Source organism: Chenopodium quinoa, unplaced genomic scaffold (assembly GCF_001683475.1).
Source record: "Chenopodium quinoa cultivar QQ74 unplaced genomic scaffold, ASM168347v1, whole genome shotgun sequence".
Lineage (NCBI taxonomy): Eukaryota > Viridiplantae > Streptophyta > Magnoliopsida > Caryophyllales > Amaranthaceae > Chenopodium > Chenopodium quinoa.
In genome coordinates this window covers 43348-65634 of record NW_018745388.1, presented here as the reverse complement: position 1 = coordinate 65634, position 22287 = coordinate 43348, and the positions used below count along the sequence as shown (strand labels likewise).

General features: G+C 38.3%; 1 protein-coding gene across 2 annotated transcripts; it reads right to left on the bottom strand.

Moving 5' to 3' along the window:
* Window positions 1-960: 960 nt before the first annotated feature.
* LOC110712866 (protein arginine N-methyltransferase 1.6-like) lies at window positions 961-18232 on the bottom strand. 2 transcript variants are annotated; one of them, XM_021891314.1, is made up of 14 exons: window positions 17944-18232; window positions 17506-17740; window positions 16700-16825; window positions 8858-9022; window positions 8656-8774; window positions 8496-8581; window positions 7993-8261; window positions 7288-7524; window positions 7108-7181; window positions 6313-6406; window positions 6092-6241; window positions 5911-5985; window positions 1470-1566; window positions 961-1354 (listed from the first exon to the last, which is right to left on the bottom strand). In XM_021891314.1, exons 1-14 carry the CDS (start codon window positions 18165-18167, stop codon window positions 1197-1199), a joined length of 2109 nt encoding a protein of 702 aa, XP_021747006.1. In that variant the 5' UTR covers window positions 18168-18232; the 3' UTR covers window positions 961-1196. The 2 variants fall into 2 exon arrangements, with proteins under 2 accessions (XP_021747006.1, XP_021747007.1); XM_021891315.1 differs by lacking the exon at window positions 17944-18232 and having other exon boundaries at window positions 17502-17696.
* Window positions 18233-22287: the final 4055 nt, after the last annotated feature.

The window sequence follows — 22287 nt, the reverse complement described above, 5'->3', positions numbered from 1 at the left end:
ATTCATTCCTACAATATCACTACCACAAAATGAAAAAGAAGGTCTTTTGCCAAATTACAAGAAGCTAGACGAAAGGATGTTGAGCGTGCTTTTGGAGTATTACAAGCTCGTTTTGCAATAATACGGAATCCTGCGCTAGCTCGTGACGCATCAATGTTAGGAAAAATAATGATAGCATGTATCATTATGCACAATATGATCGTTGAGGACGAAAGAGATAAGTATAAAACGTATTACAATCCAAATGATTATGATCAAGCTACAAACGCGTCTTCAAGTAATAGAAACACTGAAGAGCCTTTTCAGTTCGAAAATAGCAACAACCGAATTGCAAGTTTGGAAATTTATGTGTCTAATAGAGCTCGTGTTCGTGATGAAGCTATGCATAAAGCCTTAAAGAAAGACTTAGTTGAACATATGTGGCTCAAGTTCGGTGTCCACAGTAGGCAAAATAATTTGCGTTAATAGTTGTATAATCGTAACATTAAATTATTGTATTTGTACTCAAGCACGGTTCATTTTTATCTTTTAAAGATTGTTGTCATTTGATAGAATATGTACTATTTTTTATTATTATCGAATTTAGTAAAGTTGCAATTATTGTGTATTTCTTAATTAACGACTAATTACTTACTAATTAAATAATATAATGCATTAATTTTAAACATAAGTCATTTTATTTAATTATTGTATGCTAATAATAATTATTAGTTTTAATTGATTATTACCAAGTGTATTAGTTATATATGATAGGATTTAAAAGAGATATTGTATGGTGGAGTTGGGTAAAAGTAGGAGAGAGAAAATATATAACCAAAAAGACGTGGTTAACTATTGAGAGACATTGGTTATTAAATGGGTATAAGAGTGGTTATAGGTGAGGTGAAAGATGTAGAAATTAATAAAATAATCAATAAGCACAATGGTTGTGGACAACCATTGTGCATGCTCTTAGAGGCGTGAACTTAAAATTTTCACTCCCTCACCCTCTTGTAGTAATTATAAAAGTCAACCAAGAAAGACTGCTGTTGGCAAATTTGCAGGGAAAGACCACTGAAAGCGCACATACATTTCTACTAAGGGCTGCGACGACTACAAAGGCAAGAAAATAGAAAGCATCCATCTTACCCGAGTGTAAGATTTTGCAAGAAAAGACAGATCAAATGCATATACTTTTATGCTAACAATTCTTCTCATTATACAAAGACATATTGAATCATGAGATCACCATTGGCCGAATCAAAATTTGCCTCCATTTCCACTGAATGAAAATCATCAGAAGACATATGATCCTGACTACTGACAGCCACAGGGGTTTTTAACAGCTTTACCCCTTGCTTCCATTGTCTATGATCTGGGGTATACAAGCAAATCAGTCAATATGTCCTATTGCTTTAATAACATAAATGTAATGATGTATAAAAGGATGTAATATTTCACAAGGAAGTTTATCTACTATTGCTTAATACCTGGGCCAGTTGATACAACACTATCGTTTTCTGCACTTAATACCCAATCAATCCAAAGAACAAAGCCATGGCATATACCAGTCCCGGTAAACTTAACCTGTAGTATAGCAGAATGTTCATATGAAGTCAACTTTCATGCATAAGAGTGCTGTCATAAAGCAAATTTCTTATGTTCTAAAAATGCTTCCAGAGAAGAGAGAAAAAAAAAGGAATGGCATTGTACATCGCTACTTTCTGATGAGAACCACCCCAAAGCTCAGGCTATGACGTATAGGAAACATATGTATCGTTCAGGCAAGCTAAATTGTACATCGCAATAGGAAGACCTCTACAAATATATGTTTAGTTTTTCTACCTAAAAAAAAATAGATAGGGAAATGGCTACACTGAGGTTTAACAAAATTCTCAAACTATCCTTGCATTTTAGAATTGTCTTAATCCTCACATTTCTTCTCTAATAAACAAGATAGTTTTCACTTTTTCAAGCTCTGGCCATCTAGACTTAAAGCTTATACTTCCTTCGTTTCTTTTCAGTTGACACGTTTCTTTAGTCATGTTTGCCTATGCACAAATTTAATCGTTAATATCTTTAATTACCGATAAGCAAAAATTATAAAAAGTTGATATTTTGAAAATGTATACCATGACGAATCTAACAAGACCCCACAAGAATATATTTTTCATTACGTATAAATCACAAAACACGGTCAAAGGGAAGTGTGTGAATAGTGCTAAAGTCAAAACATGTCAACTAAAAAAACGGAGGTAGTACTAATTATTAAATTAAACATACATTAGTTTAATGGAAAATTTTATACATAACCCTTAGGGCTACATATAAAAAGCTAAAAATGGAAAAAACAAATGAAAATGTAACATTAATTACACTGACTTGTGCGTGACTATCAATGCATGTTGTATTAATGTTACACCTCAGCTGGGTCAGCTACTCGGCTATACACACAAAGTCTCTGGCCTATTTTCAATGTTTGACTTGGGTGTTACCAATGCATCTTTGCTATGTGGAAATTTATACTGACTCCTTTAATTTGGTCACTCACCTGCTCACCTCACCTGACTCTCCAGGAAATCAGGACCGAAGGACACAGTTCAAGGTTTGTTTTATCCGCAAGGTCGATAGAGTTATGGTGGCAGCCGCACATGACAGGGCTCGATAAGGCATTCGACTGGGTTTTAGTTTTGATCCTTTGTTTCTTCCTTTTGTTTGTTTAGTAGTTGTCAAAAAAAATCATGGGCATTTAAATTGATGAAAGAAGATTCATAAGCTTGAACATGGTACCACGCACACAGGTATATGCCACAACTGACATGATACATATGCAATTCATTCCCATGTGTTTGTGATGTAAACTTTGCCTATTATTATTCAAGAATTAAAATGATTCTACAGGTTTAAGAGCAAATAGCAGCAACATTTAGTTTATCACAGTAAGTATAAATTTTTGAGTGGAAATACTTTGACATTTTGTGGAAATTTTAGTTGTGAATCAAAAAAATAATTTTAAAAATAGAGGAAATAATACTTTAATAATAAATATTAGTCCATTTGTTCCTAGATTTTTTTTAAAAAAAGTTCAACTCATATAGTGTAGATTCCTGTTTCTAGGAGATGTTAATAAAAAAAAAATAAAAAAAAAAAAAAAAAATGTAAGAAAAAAATGAATAATGTAAAAGAGATTTGGTTAATAGGTGGGTGCGTGTATAAAAAGGTGGATAAATAAGAAAGAGTGTGTAAAAATGGTGTATATAGTGAGAGGTAAGAGGCGTAAGATGAGTTGAAAAGGGTAGAACTTGGGTAAATAGGAGTAAGATATATTATTGATTATTTTGGTAATGATTCTCCAAATTATTTTATTAATTATGTTAATAATTTAGGTCTCAAGCAAAATTTTACACGTGATTTTGTTTAATTTTTGTTGGAACATTTATGGAATAAATGGAGCTTATGCATCATATATGAAGTTTATATTATGTTAGGAGTTGAGGAGATTAGTATAATGATTATACTTGGTATAGCAAAGCAATATGTATAAAAGTGACAAAACAAGGCAAAATTGACAAATTTGTGCTTCGCCCTGTAGGGCGAGCACGAGTAAAAATTGTCAATTATCTCAATTTCATTGAGATGTTGCTCGCGCCCGGTAGGGCTCAATTGCCCGGTCTGTCAGGGCGAAGGGGGTTTGTCAGTTTTTACATGTTTTACAAAAGTGTTGCTCGCGCCCGGTAGGGCTCCATTGCGCGATCTGACCGGGCAAAGTTCAAAAATGACGGTTTTGACAATTTTTCGAACGGTTTGCTTTGTGAACGGACATATTTGTTTGAATTAAAACTGCTCTTCATATAAACTCTATAAATAGGAGTTTATATGACATATATGATGGATGTGATTAGAATTACAAATCATTCTTGCTTACTTTGAGAGAAAATCTGCAGTAATTTTCTTAGAGTGAAAACAAACACATTTCTACTCAAACTTTGTTGAATTAGTTTTGTAAGAACAAGCAAAACTAATTGGTTTTTCATTGTATCCCAATAGTGTTATCGTGTAACTTGATTGTTCCAAAGAGAGTCGATAAATAACTATTAGGAAAGCGTTTATCACGTGCCTTGAAGAATTTATCCGGTCTCTTTGAACATCAATTTTCATTGATTTTTTCTAACAATTTTTAGCAAAATAGCAATATTAGGCTTTTTATGTATGGGGTATACAGTCACCTTGTTTGTGATCCATTGAGAAGGATCTTATAATGAGAAGCATAAGAAGGAATCTTAAACGTTCAAATGAATCCTACAATTCACATTTCACCATTGCAAAATGCACATTTAGTACAAATATTATGCACATTTAATTCAAAAATTATACACATTTATTTTTCACTCTTTGAAAAATCAACCTAGTGTAAAATTCATTATTTAGCAAAAGTAATGCACATTTAGTACAAATATTATGCAAATTTAATTTAAAAATATTGCAAATTCAATTTTCACAATTTCAACAATCAACCTCCTGTAGATTCATTAGCAACAAAAGTACCACCAATCTCCTATTACGACTCTACATCATCGTTGTTAGTGGAACGGCTAGGTGTCTCTTAACTACAACCCCTTCCTAGAAGTCCAGAACGCGACCTTAATACTCCTAGAGCGAGGAGTCTTATTATATAAGAACTCAAAAATAACATTTAATTCAAATTTGATGCCGAAAAATTTATCTCAACAACCTTTGCTGCAATAATATTATGATTCTGGTGACCGTGGAGGGAAGGATTATGAAGAAGAAGAGACCGAATTGGAGTGAGATTGACAGTTATAGTGGGCATCGAGCGGTTGTTACGGCAAATAAGAAAGTGTTGGAGAGAGAAAGTACATGTGAGTTACGGTAGATTGGCCACCATTGTTGGAGCTTGGAGGAGAGAGAAAGTTATGAGCATTAACAATAGCTGGAGAAGAGGTAGATAAAATCTTGAAAATGGAAGAGAAATTTATTTTTAAGGGTTCGTTTGGCATTGCTATGTTTTTTGGTTTTTTGTTTTCTAAAAGTATATAATATGAGTCCCATAATGAATCAAAAATTATATAAACTTATTAAAATTATGATAATTTTGAAAACCGACAACAGAAAAGTGGAAACACCTTTTTCTTGTTTTCTGTTTTTGGTTTTTGATTTAAAAAAAAAAAACAGGAAACTGAAAACCAAAACTGATGCCAAACAAGCCCTAAGGTGTTGGTTTTTTATTTTTTAAGAATTCTGCACATTTAGTTCAAAATATATGCGCATATATATATAAGACAGGCGAATGAGAGAGTGACATTTGTCATCCTCACGTTGATTTGCTTGTCTTATAGTATAGTATATATATAAATAGATGTCGATTGCGGAATGCGCTCTTAAATATTGGACTTGAGAAAACAAAATTGATATCGAAAGGGGAGGATTATCAATTCGTGAATGAGGTTCCCAAATACCAATGATTGAGAAAGTTTGAGTAACTCCAGTTATCTCAAAATACACATTGATCATCAATTATTCAAACTAATAACATTTGTTTTCTCTCACCACAATTCCATCCTTTTCACTGCCTTCTCTATATGTTTGTTTGTGCAAAAGGCATATTGGAGTCTAAGAACATTGCATTGGTATGTGTCATGTCCAGACGCCCATGTCCAAATTACCTATGCAATTCCTAATTCTTAAAATATTTTTTCTCAATGAGTAAAACATGTACTCATGTGTAACACCCATGCACAAGAACAATTGACACAATTTAAAAGGTATACAAAATGTCAGAAATATCTTTTACCAGTAATGTTACTCAACAACCATGAATTTTACATACAAGCAATTCAAATTATATAGTATTAGAAGCTAGAAACTTAACAATGGGTCATTATCTGAGCAAAAGATGCATAGAGTGTGTACCTTCGCTTTACCAGAGCAAGAACTCATAGGTTTTGAGAAGTCAAATTCCATCAGTGTCAACCTCTCACTCAGTTCCTGCAGATAAAAAAAAATTAAAAAAAGGATATTAATACAAAATGAAAGGTTTGAGGGGGGGGGGGGGGGGTAGGGGATTGAGCCGTTGAGGAAGTGGTATCAATACCTTAGATTCCCCACTTTGCCAGACAAAGAACGGCAGTATAGGACCCTCCTGAGGAGATGGCAAGTTGCCACATGCCCCCAGGATGGTATTGGCAACAGAATGATTAAATCCTTCAATATATGTAAGACTGCAACGACTTTTCCAGAGATCCTAACAAGCAGATCATAAGGTCACATTTCCGCCCCAACACACCAGCAATCAGCATATATCAGGGCTCTTACCGGGAGAGACATGGCACAAACACGTAAAATTCCTTTGCAGGGAATGACAATAGCATCTTTGGACAATATTCCTTCAAGCCTTGTCCTTTCTTTCCTAAATTCATATCACAAATATAATCAATGCAGGAAAAAGTCAATATTTAAATAAGAATCATGAGATGAAGGTGACTAGCATGTATTTCATATATAATAAAGGCTGAAAGTCTAGTATTGTACCGACCCTTAGACCCTATACTAATAGAAGCTCACAATAGATAGGGATAGAAAGTATATGGAATTGTACACCAGCAACAAGATTTGAACTTCACTTAGATGCAGTTTCTATATAATTGTATAAAAGGATGTGTTGCAAATTTTAGTGACGGAGGAAGTATCATAGTAAGAACAATTAAAATGGAATATCATATTAGGAAATTAAGCACTGATACATTGATAACATTCTCTTATTTAAGGTGTTAAGAGTAACTCTGTCATAAACACATGCTCAGTCAAAGCTAAGCATATAACAGAGGAGGAAAGTGGAACCTTCGGATATATTTTCCCTCTTCACTCCCCTTAGCTTGGGTCCAAATCCTGTGATGCATACTAGTTCTCTTTCTTTCTCCATGTTTTGGTATATTCAAAGCAATTGCAGACTTGAACTACAAAAAGTAGTTTGATCTTTCTTGAAGATTATAAATTTTAGAACTACAAAGAAAGTAATTGCACAGCAAAACCAGGGTGGTAGAAAATCATTATCCTATCAAATAGCTACAAGCAGTTTATAAAAATCAGACAAGGTAGCAATATAGTCACCAAAATCGCAGATTTTTCCATGGAAGCCATGTCTCAGATCCATAGTAGAATGGCTCTCCAACCAACAGGTCAATCTACACAGAAAGGAAAATAAGCAACATTAACTGACAGTTTCAGTCAGCTATGGCATGAATTCGAGAAAAACCATTGTTGTACGATGAAAAACTTTGCCATGGCTACCTTCTTCCCATCTGTTTCATGAATTGAGATGTACTCTAATCGGTGGTCAAGAAGCTTCAGACGGTCAGCAGAAAACTGATTTGTTTCAGCAGTAGCTCGCAGATACTGTAAACCTCTCTCTCGCAACCCAGGAAACAACAACATTACACGGGAAGTTTTGCAAAGATGAGCAATGGCTGTGGCTAAGAAAATACTATCATCCAGAACAAAACACAACGGGGAATCTTTTCTATGCAACTGCAAATGGGGGAAAATTTATATTAGTTCAGGAAACAAGGAAGGACGGGGGGAGGGGGGGGAAGAACTCAAAAAAATGGACATACGCCTTTAACATACAACCAAAACATCTCAGTAACTCCAGCAGTGATAGTAGTTGTTTCGTACCAAAAAGTAACTCCAGCAAAGACAAATCACATGAATACAACATGGTGTAGATACACTGACAGTTTTTCCCCTTAAACCACACAATGATCATACAAGTATACAACCATAGTAAAGACCAAATCTATATACTTTACCAATTTTATCAAGTCAATACATAGTCTAAAGTCCATCCTACAAATGGAAATGAACAAGTTATTCACACCATTGTGATACTTCATCATATGGTTTATACAGAAAAATGGCATTAGCAATGAAGAGTTTTACAACAAATGATGAACCCATAGAACATTGAGGAGACGAATAATGCAATCAAGCCCTTACAGCATTTTGTAAAGCTAGTGACACATAACGCCTCCATTTATCATCAGAGTAAGTTGCAATTTTTTCAGGTGACAAAGTAAGCTGGAAATCATCTTTGCGAATAACGTGCTCTTTCTTATTTCTTTGGCTTTCAGCCCAGAGGCTATAGGAAATACTTATATCTGAGTGGACAGCAAGCAACTGAATATTTTCACCTTTGGATACAGATAAACCTTTTCCTGGGACAAACCAAACACATTGTTTCCAATGGTCACACCAATTCTCATTACCTGGCATATTGACAAATTTAGTCAGCATGTAAAAAAATATAAAAGGAGCTTTTACAAATAGCAACTGGAAGCAGGATTATAATCTTAGTATTGGTATAAAAACAGGAAGCATGTAAGGTCATATATTAGTGACAGTTGTGAAAATAGCAGAAGTAAGACATTTGAAAATCTCAAACATGTGCATGAAAACCTTTCTCACCAATATACTAGCATAGTCAATGATGATTAAAGTACCTGGAAATTCTGTCTGTAAAAGTTTGATCCACTTTGGTGCAGTAGAGTAAAAGACTGTTCCTTCTTTATCAAGCTGAAGTACCCACCTAAAGAAGTATAAGATCCTATTATGTGTGAGCAAAAATATAAGACAATTGATTCAGCTTCTGAGATGATTTACCAGGAGAGAACAGCATTCACACTTCCACTAGTAGCTGCCTCTACAAGTATCTCAGCCTCCCCATGACTGCTTGGCCGTTTCCAAAAGTCAAACTCAAAAATTTTGAAGGGTTCTGAAAGCTGGACGGATGTTATAACAAATACTTATTTCAGGTATGAGACTATGAGAGATTGTTCAGGCAGAATTGAAAAAAAAGTTATACCAGCTTTAATTCTTCTTGCAATGGGTCACAGTGCATGGGGTACTGCTGTGGTTCGATACTCAAAATGGAACTGCGTTCAGTTGGAACAAGACGAATGCCATCCGATGCACAAATCTCATTGCTATAGAGATCATGCAGCCTCCATAGAAAACTGCTTTCAACTAACTGAGGACAAAGGCGCACTTTGTTAGACAACAATATAAATAAGCTATGACCTAAAATGGTTTGAAAGGTTATAAAGAGTTCCCATATATATATTTTACGGGAGGGGTCCTCTGAAAAACAAGTCATATAGTGAAAACTAAAAGCACAATTTAAAATTCAATAATAAGGGCTACTGTTAGTATAAAAAGGGGTAGCTATATATAATATGAGGGGTATTGCAAGAAACCATGAAAAAGTTCCAAGTATATGATGTATCTCAAGACCAATAAGTCTATTACGCATTAAGAACTGATACTATGCAACGAACATCTCTCGTCTTTAAGGAGATCACAAAACCCATGAAAACAAAGTTCAGGGGTTGTATTTCTTACGCCTAAATTTGAGCTTAAAATCTGATAATAACAATGAAATAATGTTGTTTACTTTGAAGTTGATTTTGATTCAATCATGACAAAAGAGATTTTGTTATTTTGCTTGTTTCAGGACTATATGGCCATTTTTTTAGATGCAACACTTCTACCCACTCATACTTTTTTATTATTCCTCTAATGATCCCCACTTCCACCCACTCATACTTATTTATTATTTATATCCTCTCACAAGCTTACATTTGAATGAACTATTCACCCAATAGGCCAATACCTCTTTTTAATTATCTTTAATTCCCCAACAAACCCCACATAACAATTTTTAACAAATTCAACTCAACCACTTATAACTGTGCATGGGTCAAAGTGTTGCATTACAAAAAATATAATAAAATAAATTACACAGGGAGTACAAGGAAATAATGTGATAGAACCACCTATCAAGGTTTATACACGAAGAAGGAAATTCCAGCAGGGTCAAAGAGGAGCAGCAGCAAGGAACAATTCTCCACATCAAGATAAGTCTAATTGAGTTGAAGACAAATCTAATTAAGAATGAAGGAAGGAAAGAAAGCAAGCTAGTTTCTTTGTGCGTATGTATGTTTTTCTAAATTAGTCTAGTATCACATGTTAAGCTCTAAGGTCACTATGACCATTCTAGTATAAGTAGTAGAATTTGTATTATGGGAAGGTGTCCAGAAATTTGAGAGAAAACACATGAGGGAGTGGTGGCCTAAAGCTACTTAGAGAGTCATAACCTCAAGTTATGTTTATCCATTGTAATTCGTTGTTCTGTTAATCGTAAATCATCAAGCTTTCAGCCTTCTTATTCTTGTGAGTTTTAATTGCAATCAACCGAACCCAGTTCATAACAAACTTGGTATCAAAGCGGTGGTCCTGCGACTGCCGGCGGCCGAAAAACACCACTCCGTACCATAATATTAAAAATAATAATAATAATAATAATAATAATAATAATAAAATAAAATAAAATAAAAAATGGAGGCTAACATCTCACAAAGGATGGATGCCATGGAAGGGACACTGACCGACTTGAAAACTCAAATGGCTACACTTGTAGAAAAATTGCAAACCCCCGACGACAACATCTCACGAGCGGTGACAGCAGCAGTAAAGGTGGCCATGGAGGAGGAACGTCAGAATTAGCGGAGGAACAAAAAAAAACAGAGGAGGTGATGAATGCCACCGTAGAAAAAATGGAGGACCGGCTTGACCGTTTCCGAGTCACGGTGGACACCCAAGCCGCGATCGATCGTGCAAAGATAACCAAGCTGTAGAAGGAGTTGGAGAAAGCGAAGCAAAATCAAACGCAACAAATTTCACGGGCCATTCCGGTGGTGGAAGAGAACAGCCCGCGGTTGGAGATGGGGCTCAACAACACACCGATCAGAGAAGAGCAATATGAAAAACAGGAGTGGCGACCACCGGAGACGGCGGCGACGGACGATGGAAACACCGAAAATTGGAGATGCCGATCTTTGACGGGGTAGACCCGTATAATTGGACCGCCCGAGCTGAGATGTACTACGAGTTTTATAAGTTAACGGAGAGAGAGAGAATGGAGGCGGCAATAGTAGCCATGGACGGCGCCGCGTTGAAGTGGTTCCAGTGGGAGCAGAAACGACGGCCTTTCTTTGGATGGCCGGACTTCAAGCAACGCGTCCTAAATGAGTTTCGCCCCTCTCATTCGGGGACGCTCCATGAGCAGTGGCTCGCGGTAAGTCAGGGAGGAGGATCGGTGGCGGAGTACCGCCGAAGATTCATCGAGATGGCGGCCCCACTGGAAGATATACCAGAGAGTCTCATGATGGGACAATTTATCAATGGGCTGTCGAGAACGGTCAAAACAGAGCTCAGATTGTTAAATCCCTCAAATTTGGAGAGAGCCATGGAAATGGTTGTGCAAATTGAAGAGAAGAACAGAGCGCACACCAAGGTCAAAGGGTTGTAGGTGGATGGAAGGGAGGGCCTAGTGTTGGGACCACCGGTGCCGGCCTAGTTCAAACGAGTTCGACCTTGAACAAGGGCAGCCTGGTCCAGACTTTTGGGGTGCCAAACACGACAGGCCCAAGTAAAGCTTGGCCAAAGCTCCAGAATCCCAAGGGTCCGTCAATTTGGGCCGATCTAACAATGCTTCAAACCGACTCAACTCGGGTGGAACTCGGTGACTCACTGAGTCGGAATATCAAGATCGTCAATCGAAAGGACTGTGTTTTCGATGCGATGAAAGGTGGAGTGTAGGCCACCAATGCCGGCGAAAAGAACTTAGTGTGTTGGTGGTGATTGGCGACGAAGTACGTGAGGAAATTGACAACCTCGACGAGTATGGAAGCGAGGAGACCGATCAGGAAAACGCCGCAATCGGGGTTTCGCTGTGCTCGGTGGTTGGGCTTTCCAACCCTAAAACTATGAAACTCAGAGGGCAAGTTAGAGGGAGGAAGGTGGTGGTGATGATTGATCCCGGGGCAACCCACAATTTCATCTCCACCGAGGTGGTGGGCGAACTTGGACTTGCGGTGAACAGAGAAAACGAGTTTGGGGTGGCTCTTGGGAATGGAGATACAGTAAAAGGGAAGGGGGTGTGCGACGGTGTTAAGGTGGAATTGGACGGTGGGTTGACGGTGGTGGAAAGCTTTCTACCGATGAGCTTGGGGGGAGCCGACTTAATCCTCGGGGTCCAGAAACTAGGCACAGTATCTACGAATTGACGCACACACATGATGAAATTCACGCTCGCCGGAGCTCCGGTGACTCTCACCGGCGACCCGACCTTGGAGAAGACGCAGATTTCGTTGAAAGCCATGTTCAGAAGTCTGTGTAAAGAGAGAAGTAGGGTTTGGGTTGAAGTTAACAAGTTGGACCATGAAGAAAAGGAGAATGGGCCAGCAAAAGAGGCCCAAGTTCCATCACCAAGTAGGGGACGTGAGCACACCATAACTCTTCGAGATGGCAGCAACCCGGTTAGTGTCCAACCCTACCGGTACCCACAAATTCAGAAAAACGAGATCGAGAAGTTGATCGGAGAGATGCTAGAGGCCGGCATTATCCAACCCTCAACTAGTCCCTACTCTAGCCCGGTCCTTTTAGTGAGGAAAAAAGACGGATCATGGCGTTTTTGCGTAGATTATCGGGCATTGAACAAAGAGACCGTGCCGGATAAATATCCGATACCGGTTATTGATGAGCTATTGGGTGAATTGCACGGAGCTCGAGTTTTCTCTAAACTCGACCTTAAATCCGAAAATCACCAAATTCGGATCAAGAAGGAAGATGCTCATAAAACCGCATTTAGGACGCATGAGGGTCACTACGAGTTCTTGGTTATGCCCTTCGGGCTAACCAATGCGCCGGCCACCTTCCAATCCTTGATGAACGATATTTTTCGACCCTTCTTGAGACGATTCGTCTCAGTTTTCTTTGACGACATCCTCATTTATAGTAAAAATGAGCAAGAGCATTTAGTTCACTTGCAAAAAGTGTTGGGAGTGCCTACTGGAAAACCAACTGCCAACATGAAGAAATGTGAGTTTGGGAGGCCCAAAATTGCTTACTTGGGCCATGTCATTTCACAACATGGAGTGGCCATGAACCAAGAGAAGATTCGGGCCATCTTAGAGTGGGTCGTTCCTAGGGAGTTGAGAGGGTTTCTTGGCCTCACGGGCTACTACCGCAAGTTCATCTCCAAGTATGCCCACATTGCGGGCCCACTAACGGCCCAACTTAAGAAAGATTGTTTCGCTTGGACCGAGGAAGCCACAAGGGCCTTTCAGCGGCTCAAAACGGCTATGACTACCGCTCCGGTTCTTGCTATGCCGGATTTTCTGAAGGAATTTATCGTCGAGACCGACGCCTTAAGTTTTGGTATGGGGGCCGTATTAATGCAAGAAAATCGACCTATCGCTTTTTATAGCAAGCTCTTAGGAGTTAGAGCTCGGGATAAGTCGATTTACGAGAAGGAGTTGATGGCTATGTGTCTAGCCGTGATTCGATAGAAGCACTATTTACTCGGAAGACACTTTGTGATTCGGACGGACCAACAAAGCCTACGATATATCACACAACAAACTGAAGTGGGCGGTGACTATCAAAAATGGGTTAGGAAGCTTATTGGGTTCAATTTTGAAGTCCAATACAAACCAGGCCCATCTAACAAGGTGGTTGATGCCTTGTCTCGCAAAATGCCACCCTCGGCCCAGTTGAAGGCCCTAATTTGCTGCCAGCAAATTAACTGGAAGGCTTTAGAGAAGGAGATCCAAATGGATCCTTGGTTGGCCGGATCAGAGCGGGCCTTGAGAGAGGGGAAGAGCAGCTTAAGGGTTTCACTAAGGAGAAAGGATACTATACAAAGGTAGAATCGCCATACCAAGCAACTCCACTATCATTCCTGCCCTTCTCCTTGAACACCATGATTCGCCCACCGGGGGTCATGATGGCGAGGTCAAAACCTACCTCTGGCTGTCGGCGGACTGGTTCTGGCCGGGAATGAGGAAATGAGTTAGTGATTATGTTCGAAGGTGTACGGTTTGCCAGCGAAATAAGGTATCGCAACAAAGTCCGATGGGGCTATTACAGCCGTTGCCGATTCCGGAGGCTATTTGGGAGGATATTTCAATGGATTTCGTCGAAGGATTACCGTTATCGAAGGGGATTGATTCCATTCTCGTGGTGGTGGATAGGCTCTCTAAGTAAGCTCATTTTGTGGGGATGAAGCACCCATACAACGCACTTAAGGTGGCTGATTGTTTCGTGCGTGAGCCACCACGGGTTTCCGGCTAGCATTGTATTAGACAGGGATCGGGTCTTTATGAGTCTGTTTTGGAAAGAGTTGTTCCGCCTCCGGGGAACACACTTGCGGCGGAGTACGTCCTATCACCCTCAAACGGACGGCCAAACAGAAATCGTTAACCAGTTTGGAAGTGTATCTAAGGTGTTTTTGCTTCGAGTCAGCCCAAGCAATGGGCCAAGTGGTTAACATGGGCCGAATTTTCGTACAATACGCCTCCCCATACGACCACCAAGATGTCACCTTTTAAGGTGGTGTATGGTAGAGATCCATCGAAACTATGGATGGAAGGTTGGCTTCAAGAAAGGGATTGGGTCTTAGAAGAGTTAAAGGCCAACATCAGCAAGGCTCAACAGATTATGAACCAAAATGCGGATCGAAAACGAAGGGACGAGCAATTTGAGATTGGGGAAGCAGTCTACTTGAAATTGCAGCCGTACCGCCAGCGTTCCTTAGCGAAGAGGCCGTTTGAGAAGTTAGCAACCCGTTATTATGGTCCTTTGAGAATCGGAAAAGTCGCTTACAAGCTAGAGCTACCTCCTTCAAGTAGAATCCACCCTGTATTTCATATTTCTCAATTAAAGAGGGATGTGGGAGACGAGTGGGTTAATCCTTCCATTCTAGAGCAATTGTCAGCAGATATGGAATTAGTTGCGGAACCTGAAGAGTTACTGGAAGTCTGTTCTAAGTCAGGTGGGGGAAAGCCGCATGTTGAGGTGCTGATTAAGTGGAAAGGGCTGCCACAATTCAAAGCCACTTGGGAAGACGGGGAGGGCCATTGCGAAGCGGTTCCCGGCTTTCCACCTTGAGGACAAGGTGAATCTCGAGCCGACGGGTAATGTGATAGAACCACCTATCAAGGTTTATACACGAAGAAGGAAATTCCAGCAGGGTCAAAGAGCAGCAGCAGGGAACAATTCTCCACATCAAGATAAGTCTAATTGAGTTGAAGACAAATCTAAGTAAGAATGAAGGAAGGAAAGAAAGCAAGCTAGTTTCTTTGTGCGTATGTATGTTTTTCTAAATTAGTCTAGTATCACATGTTAAGCTCTAAGGTCACTATGACCATTCTAGTATAAGTAGTAGAATTTGTATTATGGGAAGGTGTCCAGAAATTTGAGAGAAAACACATGAGGGAGTGGTGGCCTAAAGCTACTTAGAGAGTCATAACCTCAAGTTATGTTTATCCATTGTAATTCGTTGTTCTGTTAATCGTAAATCATCAAGCTTTCAGCCTTCTTATTCTTGTGAGTTTTGATTGCAATCAACCGAACCCAGTTCATAACAAATAACATGGTGATGAAGAAAAAAGGGGAAAAGTAAGTGAACAACAACAACAACAACAAAACCTTTATCCCAAAATGATTTGCGGTTAATAGTAATTGGTAGCTAATTTTGGATAAAGGAAACGGTAAATTAGTAAGATAAAACCACACCATTTTTTTATTTTATTTTTTTTGGATCAGGCATAAGGATCGGCCTTGATGTGGCCTTTTACCTCAAGAGATAACCCACTCATCATAGAATATAGAACCTTGAGGATGGGAGGAATCCCATCCCCAAAGAGTGCCTAATGAGACTTGATCCCTGACCTCAAAGTCATGGGATGCAAGCCTTTACCCCACATATCAAAGCGTAAATAAGTTTTAAAGAGAGCATTGAACTGTGAAGCACAAAATTAACCTTTGCTCCTAACAAGTCAGTTGCTAATGCTAATAATGGAATGGGATGGATATTATCATGGAAAGGAAATTATAGCTTCAGTCTATGTTACTCGGACTCTTCATTTCACCTCACATACCCTGACAAATCCTCGACACTCGGACATAAGTATGACACCCTGACACTTCATTTTTAGTTCAAAATCATGGAATTTTTTCACAAAATAGCCAAGTCGTACGCTTGGACACGTACCCGTGTCGGACATGGGTGCCCAAGTCCAAGCAACATAGCCTTCAGTACTATAATTGTTAAGGAAAACATAGCCCGTATAATTTTCAAATAAGTGTTTACCTTAAGTTGCTAAAAAGCTCTCTTAGGAATGTTGATTGGGGCATAAATTTTAATAATTGAGCTAAATTCTTATCTAGCTTGACGCACTTCTATTCAGTTCAGAGGATATATCTCAAATCGCCAACAAGTAAATTACGGCAATCCTGATCCATTGTCAATAATGCCCTACTCCATCTTACATAAATTTCCAAGTTTTTAATGGTCGTCACCAGCTAATATCCCTTTGTACCTCCACGGTGTTTAAGTACTAACCATTTGGCAAGTTGATTATTAGTTGACTTGGTATCTCAAATCATGTGCCTTTTTTTTTTACTCTGGAGAAAATTTCAGACCTAAATTTTCAAAAGTCTGCAAAGTCACAAACAATAAAATAACAAGCTTCTAGTATAAACTACTCCGTACCATATTAGACACAAAATTAGGGGAATGTCAAAGGGAATCAGATTTAACAGGCTTGGACAAGCAAGAAGAAGGTTTTTTAAAATATCTTACCTGGCCATAAGTAACTGCTCGGTATGGGACAGTATCAGGATTCTCCACCAGTAGCTCATCATGCGCATTTTGCAAAGTAGGTATTAATCCTTCTCCCAATAATTCTGAATCTAGGATCTCACTAACCTACAATTTGGTGTTCCACAAACAGTTAGAGATAATAAATTTCATTTGTTATGCAGTCTAGTTGCAAAGATTTTATTTCAAGAAAGCAGGAGAAGAATGACAGCAATCACAAGATCTTTCAAGAAATTTGAGGTTGCGTATTTTAGATTGAAAGGATAGGTTAGTGAAGTTTTAGTAATCAGGTGAGTTGTAAGATGTGTTTTATGAGAATGTGACATTGCAGAAATAGAAAATATGTTATTTGACTGTACTTGAGTAAGGAAGTGTGGCAAAGACTCCTTAGACAGTTAAAAGGATTCAATACAAAATGGAATGGAACTACATAGTTTTCCAGTAATAACCTAGCCTGCAGAAGGCTGTAAAAACAGAGCCCCTATGAAAGAAGTCTGAAACATGGTGCAGTACATGGCATACAGTGAGAGTGCAGTGTAAGAAAAAGGTACGAAAAGTATAAGAGCCTAATTTCTATTAGATGCCTAAGCTAGCTGACTATAGACTATAGAGGTCTCAAAAGTACTGTTATTAAATAATAATGCGCCGAGACACTAAGGCGCATGCCAAGAAAACAATGCTTTCATCTCATAGCTTAAAGCTTATACCATTATCTTTCAGGTACATAATCACAGACAACAGGAAATACAAGTATAGAATTAGAAAGAGATTAGGTTTAATATACCCACAAGTATATCAGCTCGGGTACTGATATCAACTCCAACTTTGAGTTCATCAGAGCGATTGTTGATGACATGTATTTTCCTGGACATACCATTGGAATGCACAACTTTCCTCATCAACTTCGCCATTGGAAGGTAAGACTCACATGCAACAACCCTTCCTTTGTCATCACTAGCCACAGTGGAGTCAGCTGAACCCAATGCACGTGCTGCCATCATCGATAGCAGTCCAGTACCAGCACTGGACATACCACCACATTCAAAACAACATAAGATAGAGACAGAAAGTTTCAACTCCCTTTCCCAATACAGTACAAAAACTATTACAAGTACAATATCTGTAAAAGCATATAACTGCCAAACAGAAATGCAAAATTAACGAAACAAGAGTATTGGGATATCAAGCAAAGCAATTGGAAGAGAGTAACAGTTAAGATTGATTACCCAATATCGAGGACATTACAAGGTCGAGTGACAGTGTTGTCAATGGCTTGACGATAAGCTTTGTTTCTCGTGGTGTCGTTAAGCATATCGAGATACGAGGTTGTAGCCAAATCCACTGAGGAGCCATCATCTTCATCGTCTCCTTCCACAACCACCCACTCCGATTTGCCGGTGAGAGAGTCCAATTTCAGCTGGAACATTCGCTGAGTTGACCCGGAACTCATGCCGAGACTCACTCCAATTTGTGTTTCGGGCCAAAATTGCACTACACCTCCTAAGGGCTACGGTTAGGGTTTCTTTTTTTAAAAAAAATTACTTGTATGTATCATCTGAAAGTCTGAGAGTTTGAGTGTTAACTGTTAAGGCTTTTGCCATGGCGGGACTGCGGTAGAGAGTGTGTCCCGGGCAAGTGCAAATTGCCCATGCCAGCCTTTTACATATAGGCAAAAAAATTCAACAAAAAATCTATAAATATAACTAAAGTAATTATCATTGATGTCATTACTATCTATGGGTATGTTCGGCAAAATATAGTTGTGAAGGTAGCTGTAGCTGTAGCTGTGGAGATAGTTGTGAGCTGTGTATGTAGCTGTTAGCTGTCAACAAGTTGTTAGCTGTGAAGATAAATAATTTAGATATGAGGGTTCGGTAAAGTAGCAGTTGACTAGCTGTTACATATAAAAATCAACATTTTATTTTTAAAACAATATATTAAATTTTCAACAGCTACCTCAAAAGCTACCTCTAATTTCAAAAGCTAATCTTTCTAACTTTTCATAAAAGCTACCTTCACCACTAAAAGCTACCCTAACCACTACTTTGTCAAACACTCACATTTTTTGTCAAGTAGTGATTTGACTTGATCAAACCACTAAAAGCTACTCAAAAGCTAGCGCCGAACACGCCCTACATGTCAAACCTTCCCCTTCCCCTCGCCGCGACCACACACCCTCCTAAACTCTTACTCCCTCCGTTTTTAAATATTTGCTTCATTTTTATTTTTTGCACTATTCATTTGTGCTACTTTGACTAATGTTAATGATTTATACATAAGAAAAAAAAAATAGTCTTGTGGGAACTTGTTGGAATCATCTCAATGAATAGATTTTTAATTTTTAATTGTTAGAATTTATATTTATTGATAATTAAAGATATTAGTGATCAATGATTAGCATCGGCATGTGTGTCCAAGAGAAATGAAGCAAGTATTTAAAAACGGAGGGAGTGCTTGAAACCTGCCCCTCCCCCCTTCCACCACCACGAAAAACTCAATTTGGTTGCAGGGCTGGGGTTTGGGATTTTGCGAGGAGTTAAATTAAGCAGGCGGGTTGGGATTGGGTTGGGTGGGTTTGGCGACAAAGGCATGGGTGGGCCGGGGGCTAGGGGTTCGCGACTTTGCGGTAGTAGTTTAGGGTGGATGGGAGTTCGTTTGTTGAATTTTAGGTAAGGGTTTGGGTTATGTAGGGTCGCCCGATTTTCCATAGGTGGGGGGGGGGGGTTAGGATAGGGGGGAGGGTTGTGAATTATCAAGGTTAGGTTTTAGGGAGGGTGGATGGTTGGAGTGGGGGTAAGGAGGAAAAGGAGGGGGGTCTGTCGAAATGGGTCGTCGAGGGTGGGGGGTTCCAGATGGCGACTCAATTTGGGGAGGGGGACAGCTACCGAGGGAAAGGGATGGGGTGGTTGCAGTGGCTAGTGTTGGGGGATGGTTTTTTTTTTTGTAATATATAAATTAATCTAATTATTAAATGAGAGTTAGAGGTAATTAAGTAAATTAGAAACAGTAGATTGCCTTCAACAACAAAAGTTCTCAATCATTTTTTTTTTTGGTTAAAAAGAATTTAAAAGGTTTTTTTTCTTTTTGCCAAAAAGCATTTAAAAGGGTTTTTTTTAATGCAAAATGATGTTTTTAATTTTATTTTTTTTTTGCAACATTTTCAATTATTTGTTGTGCTTAGAGCACATCATTCTTCCTTATTGATGTCAACATTGCTAAAAGGATACTATTAGGAAAAGGATTTGCTCTTTATCTTTTGGTGAAAATGATGCAAAACCTTGGTTGGTGTGCCAAAAAGTTGCCAAATTGGCATTTTTTATTACTTTAAAAAAATAAAAACATGGGGATAAAATTCAATGGTGTTAGTAAGTTTTAGGAAACTAGAGCTCAACAGTAAAATCTCAAATTGTGGGAAATTATTGTTCATGATTTTAAAGTGCAATTATTTCCATATAGCAATAATATCTCAAACAATCATATTTTTGTAAAAACAAAAAACACCAACAGTAATAATTTTTTCCCTTTATAAAAGAAGTACAAAGTATAATTTGTGCATAATTTGACATACTTCCATTTTTAGCATACATGGTGGATTAAATGTAAGGCAAATTTGTTAAAAAAAAAATTAAAAGCACCATTTTGCAGGAAAAAAATCTTTTAAAAACTTTTTGGTTAAAAAAAATCACCATGTTTATTTTTTTTTTTTGCGAGAGGAAGCCTATTTCCTAAATTATCCTTTAATTAACTTAATTAGACTCTAATTTCCTCCCATTTATTCTAATTAACCACTAACCCACCTAATTACTTAATAATTATATTTAATTTATACATAAAAATAAACCACCACCCCAACCACCAACCAACCACCCTTCCCCTTCTTCCTCCCTTTGAAGCAACTCCCTCACCTACTGGACCCACCGCCCAGATCCCCTAACCTTCGGCGACCTACCTCCACCGCCGGTGGACCATCCTTTCCCCCTTATCCCCGTTGGCGACCACCACCTCCCTTCGAATTTTTAGATCTTATATACTCAAACATGTTCAAATCAAGCCCAAATCAATTCCAATTTGTTTCTAAATCACCCTAGCATCACTACATACATAACCAAAGCCAAGAAAAGCATTAATTGCAAGAACGATGCTCAAAATTTAAAACCCTCAAATCAATTTTCTAGGGTTAGTTTTTCAAAATCAAGGAGATGGTTGTTGGGATGTGATTAAGAGGAAATGAAGGGTCGTCTAGCGGTGGAGGAGGTCGCTAGAGGTGCGGGGATCCGGATAGCGGGCCGGTGGGGGAGGGGTTGATTCTATAGGAGGAGGGAGGAAACGAGAAGGAAAGAGGGGGTGGTGGGTTTTTTTATATATATATATATTAATTAAATCTAATTATTTAGTAATTTGGTGTGTTAGAGGTTAATTATTGTAACACCCCAATAATTCTCCCTTTTCCAAACCACTTACTTTAAATAAAAATAGAGAACCATTGGCATGTTACCGTCACGTGTTAAAACGTTAAGGCTTTATCAAAGTATCGCAGCGAAAATCCAACTTACATCTTTAAATAATATAATTTAGAAAACCAATAAGTCAAAGCTTACAAATTGGAACCATAAAGACCCTTATTAAAACCAAACCAATATTCAAAATCCCAAAACATAATAAAAATAGTGAAACATAAATAAGTTCAACACAAAGAACGAATACTCTCAATCACACCAATCCCTTGACAATGCGTATGTCAAATCCCCGAACTTCACATCATCAAGCTAACCTGTGCAATACTGCTCCCCAATAATACAAGTGTAATAATTGGATCATCACAGAGTCATTGAAAGGCGAAGGCCATGACCAAAAGAAAACACACAAAAGCACGCAATTAGCAAAGCTGAGTACATACAAGCTACAACGTACCAAACCTGACATGCTCAACTAATTAAAGTAAATAAACATACAACTTGAATTCATTAATCAAGACTCCACATTTAAACAATTCAATAATTGACTCAACATACTTTCTAACCAATTCTAAACACTTGACTCTTTATATTTAATTTAATTAATTTAATTTGGAGTAAGCAATAGACGTGGTTGTCCAATCCACCAAATCATTTTGGTCCCAAATGACCATTTAAAATAAAAGTTTAGCGCGATGCAAGAATGGGCGCGACTCCATTCTCACAAAGTTAGTCTAGGATCCCATCTAACTTTCATTATAAAATAAAATGTAAATACCAAAAGAAAAGAGGACATGTTGATCAAACAAGCCTCGGAAAGCCACGGGCTACCACCGTGTACCCCAACCCATAATTGTCAATACTCTAGAAGTGCACGCTTTCTAGAGTTTTATTGCTCATCCATGTTTCACTTTACGTGATTACAATTTTAATTAATAGCCGACTCAATCAAATAGACCATACATAAAAATCATACATCAATTTACTTTTAATCTTATTTAGGACAATGGTGATCACATCACAAATTGACCTTTAATTTCATTAAACTTCCAAATTATCCAAATTGTTGAACATAGTTAACCCACCTAGCCATTTCGGCTTAATCCACTTTTACTC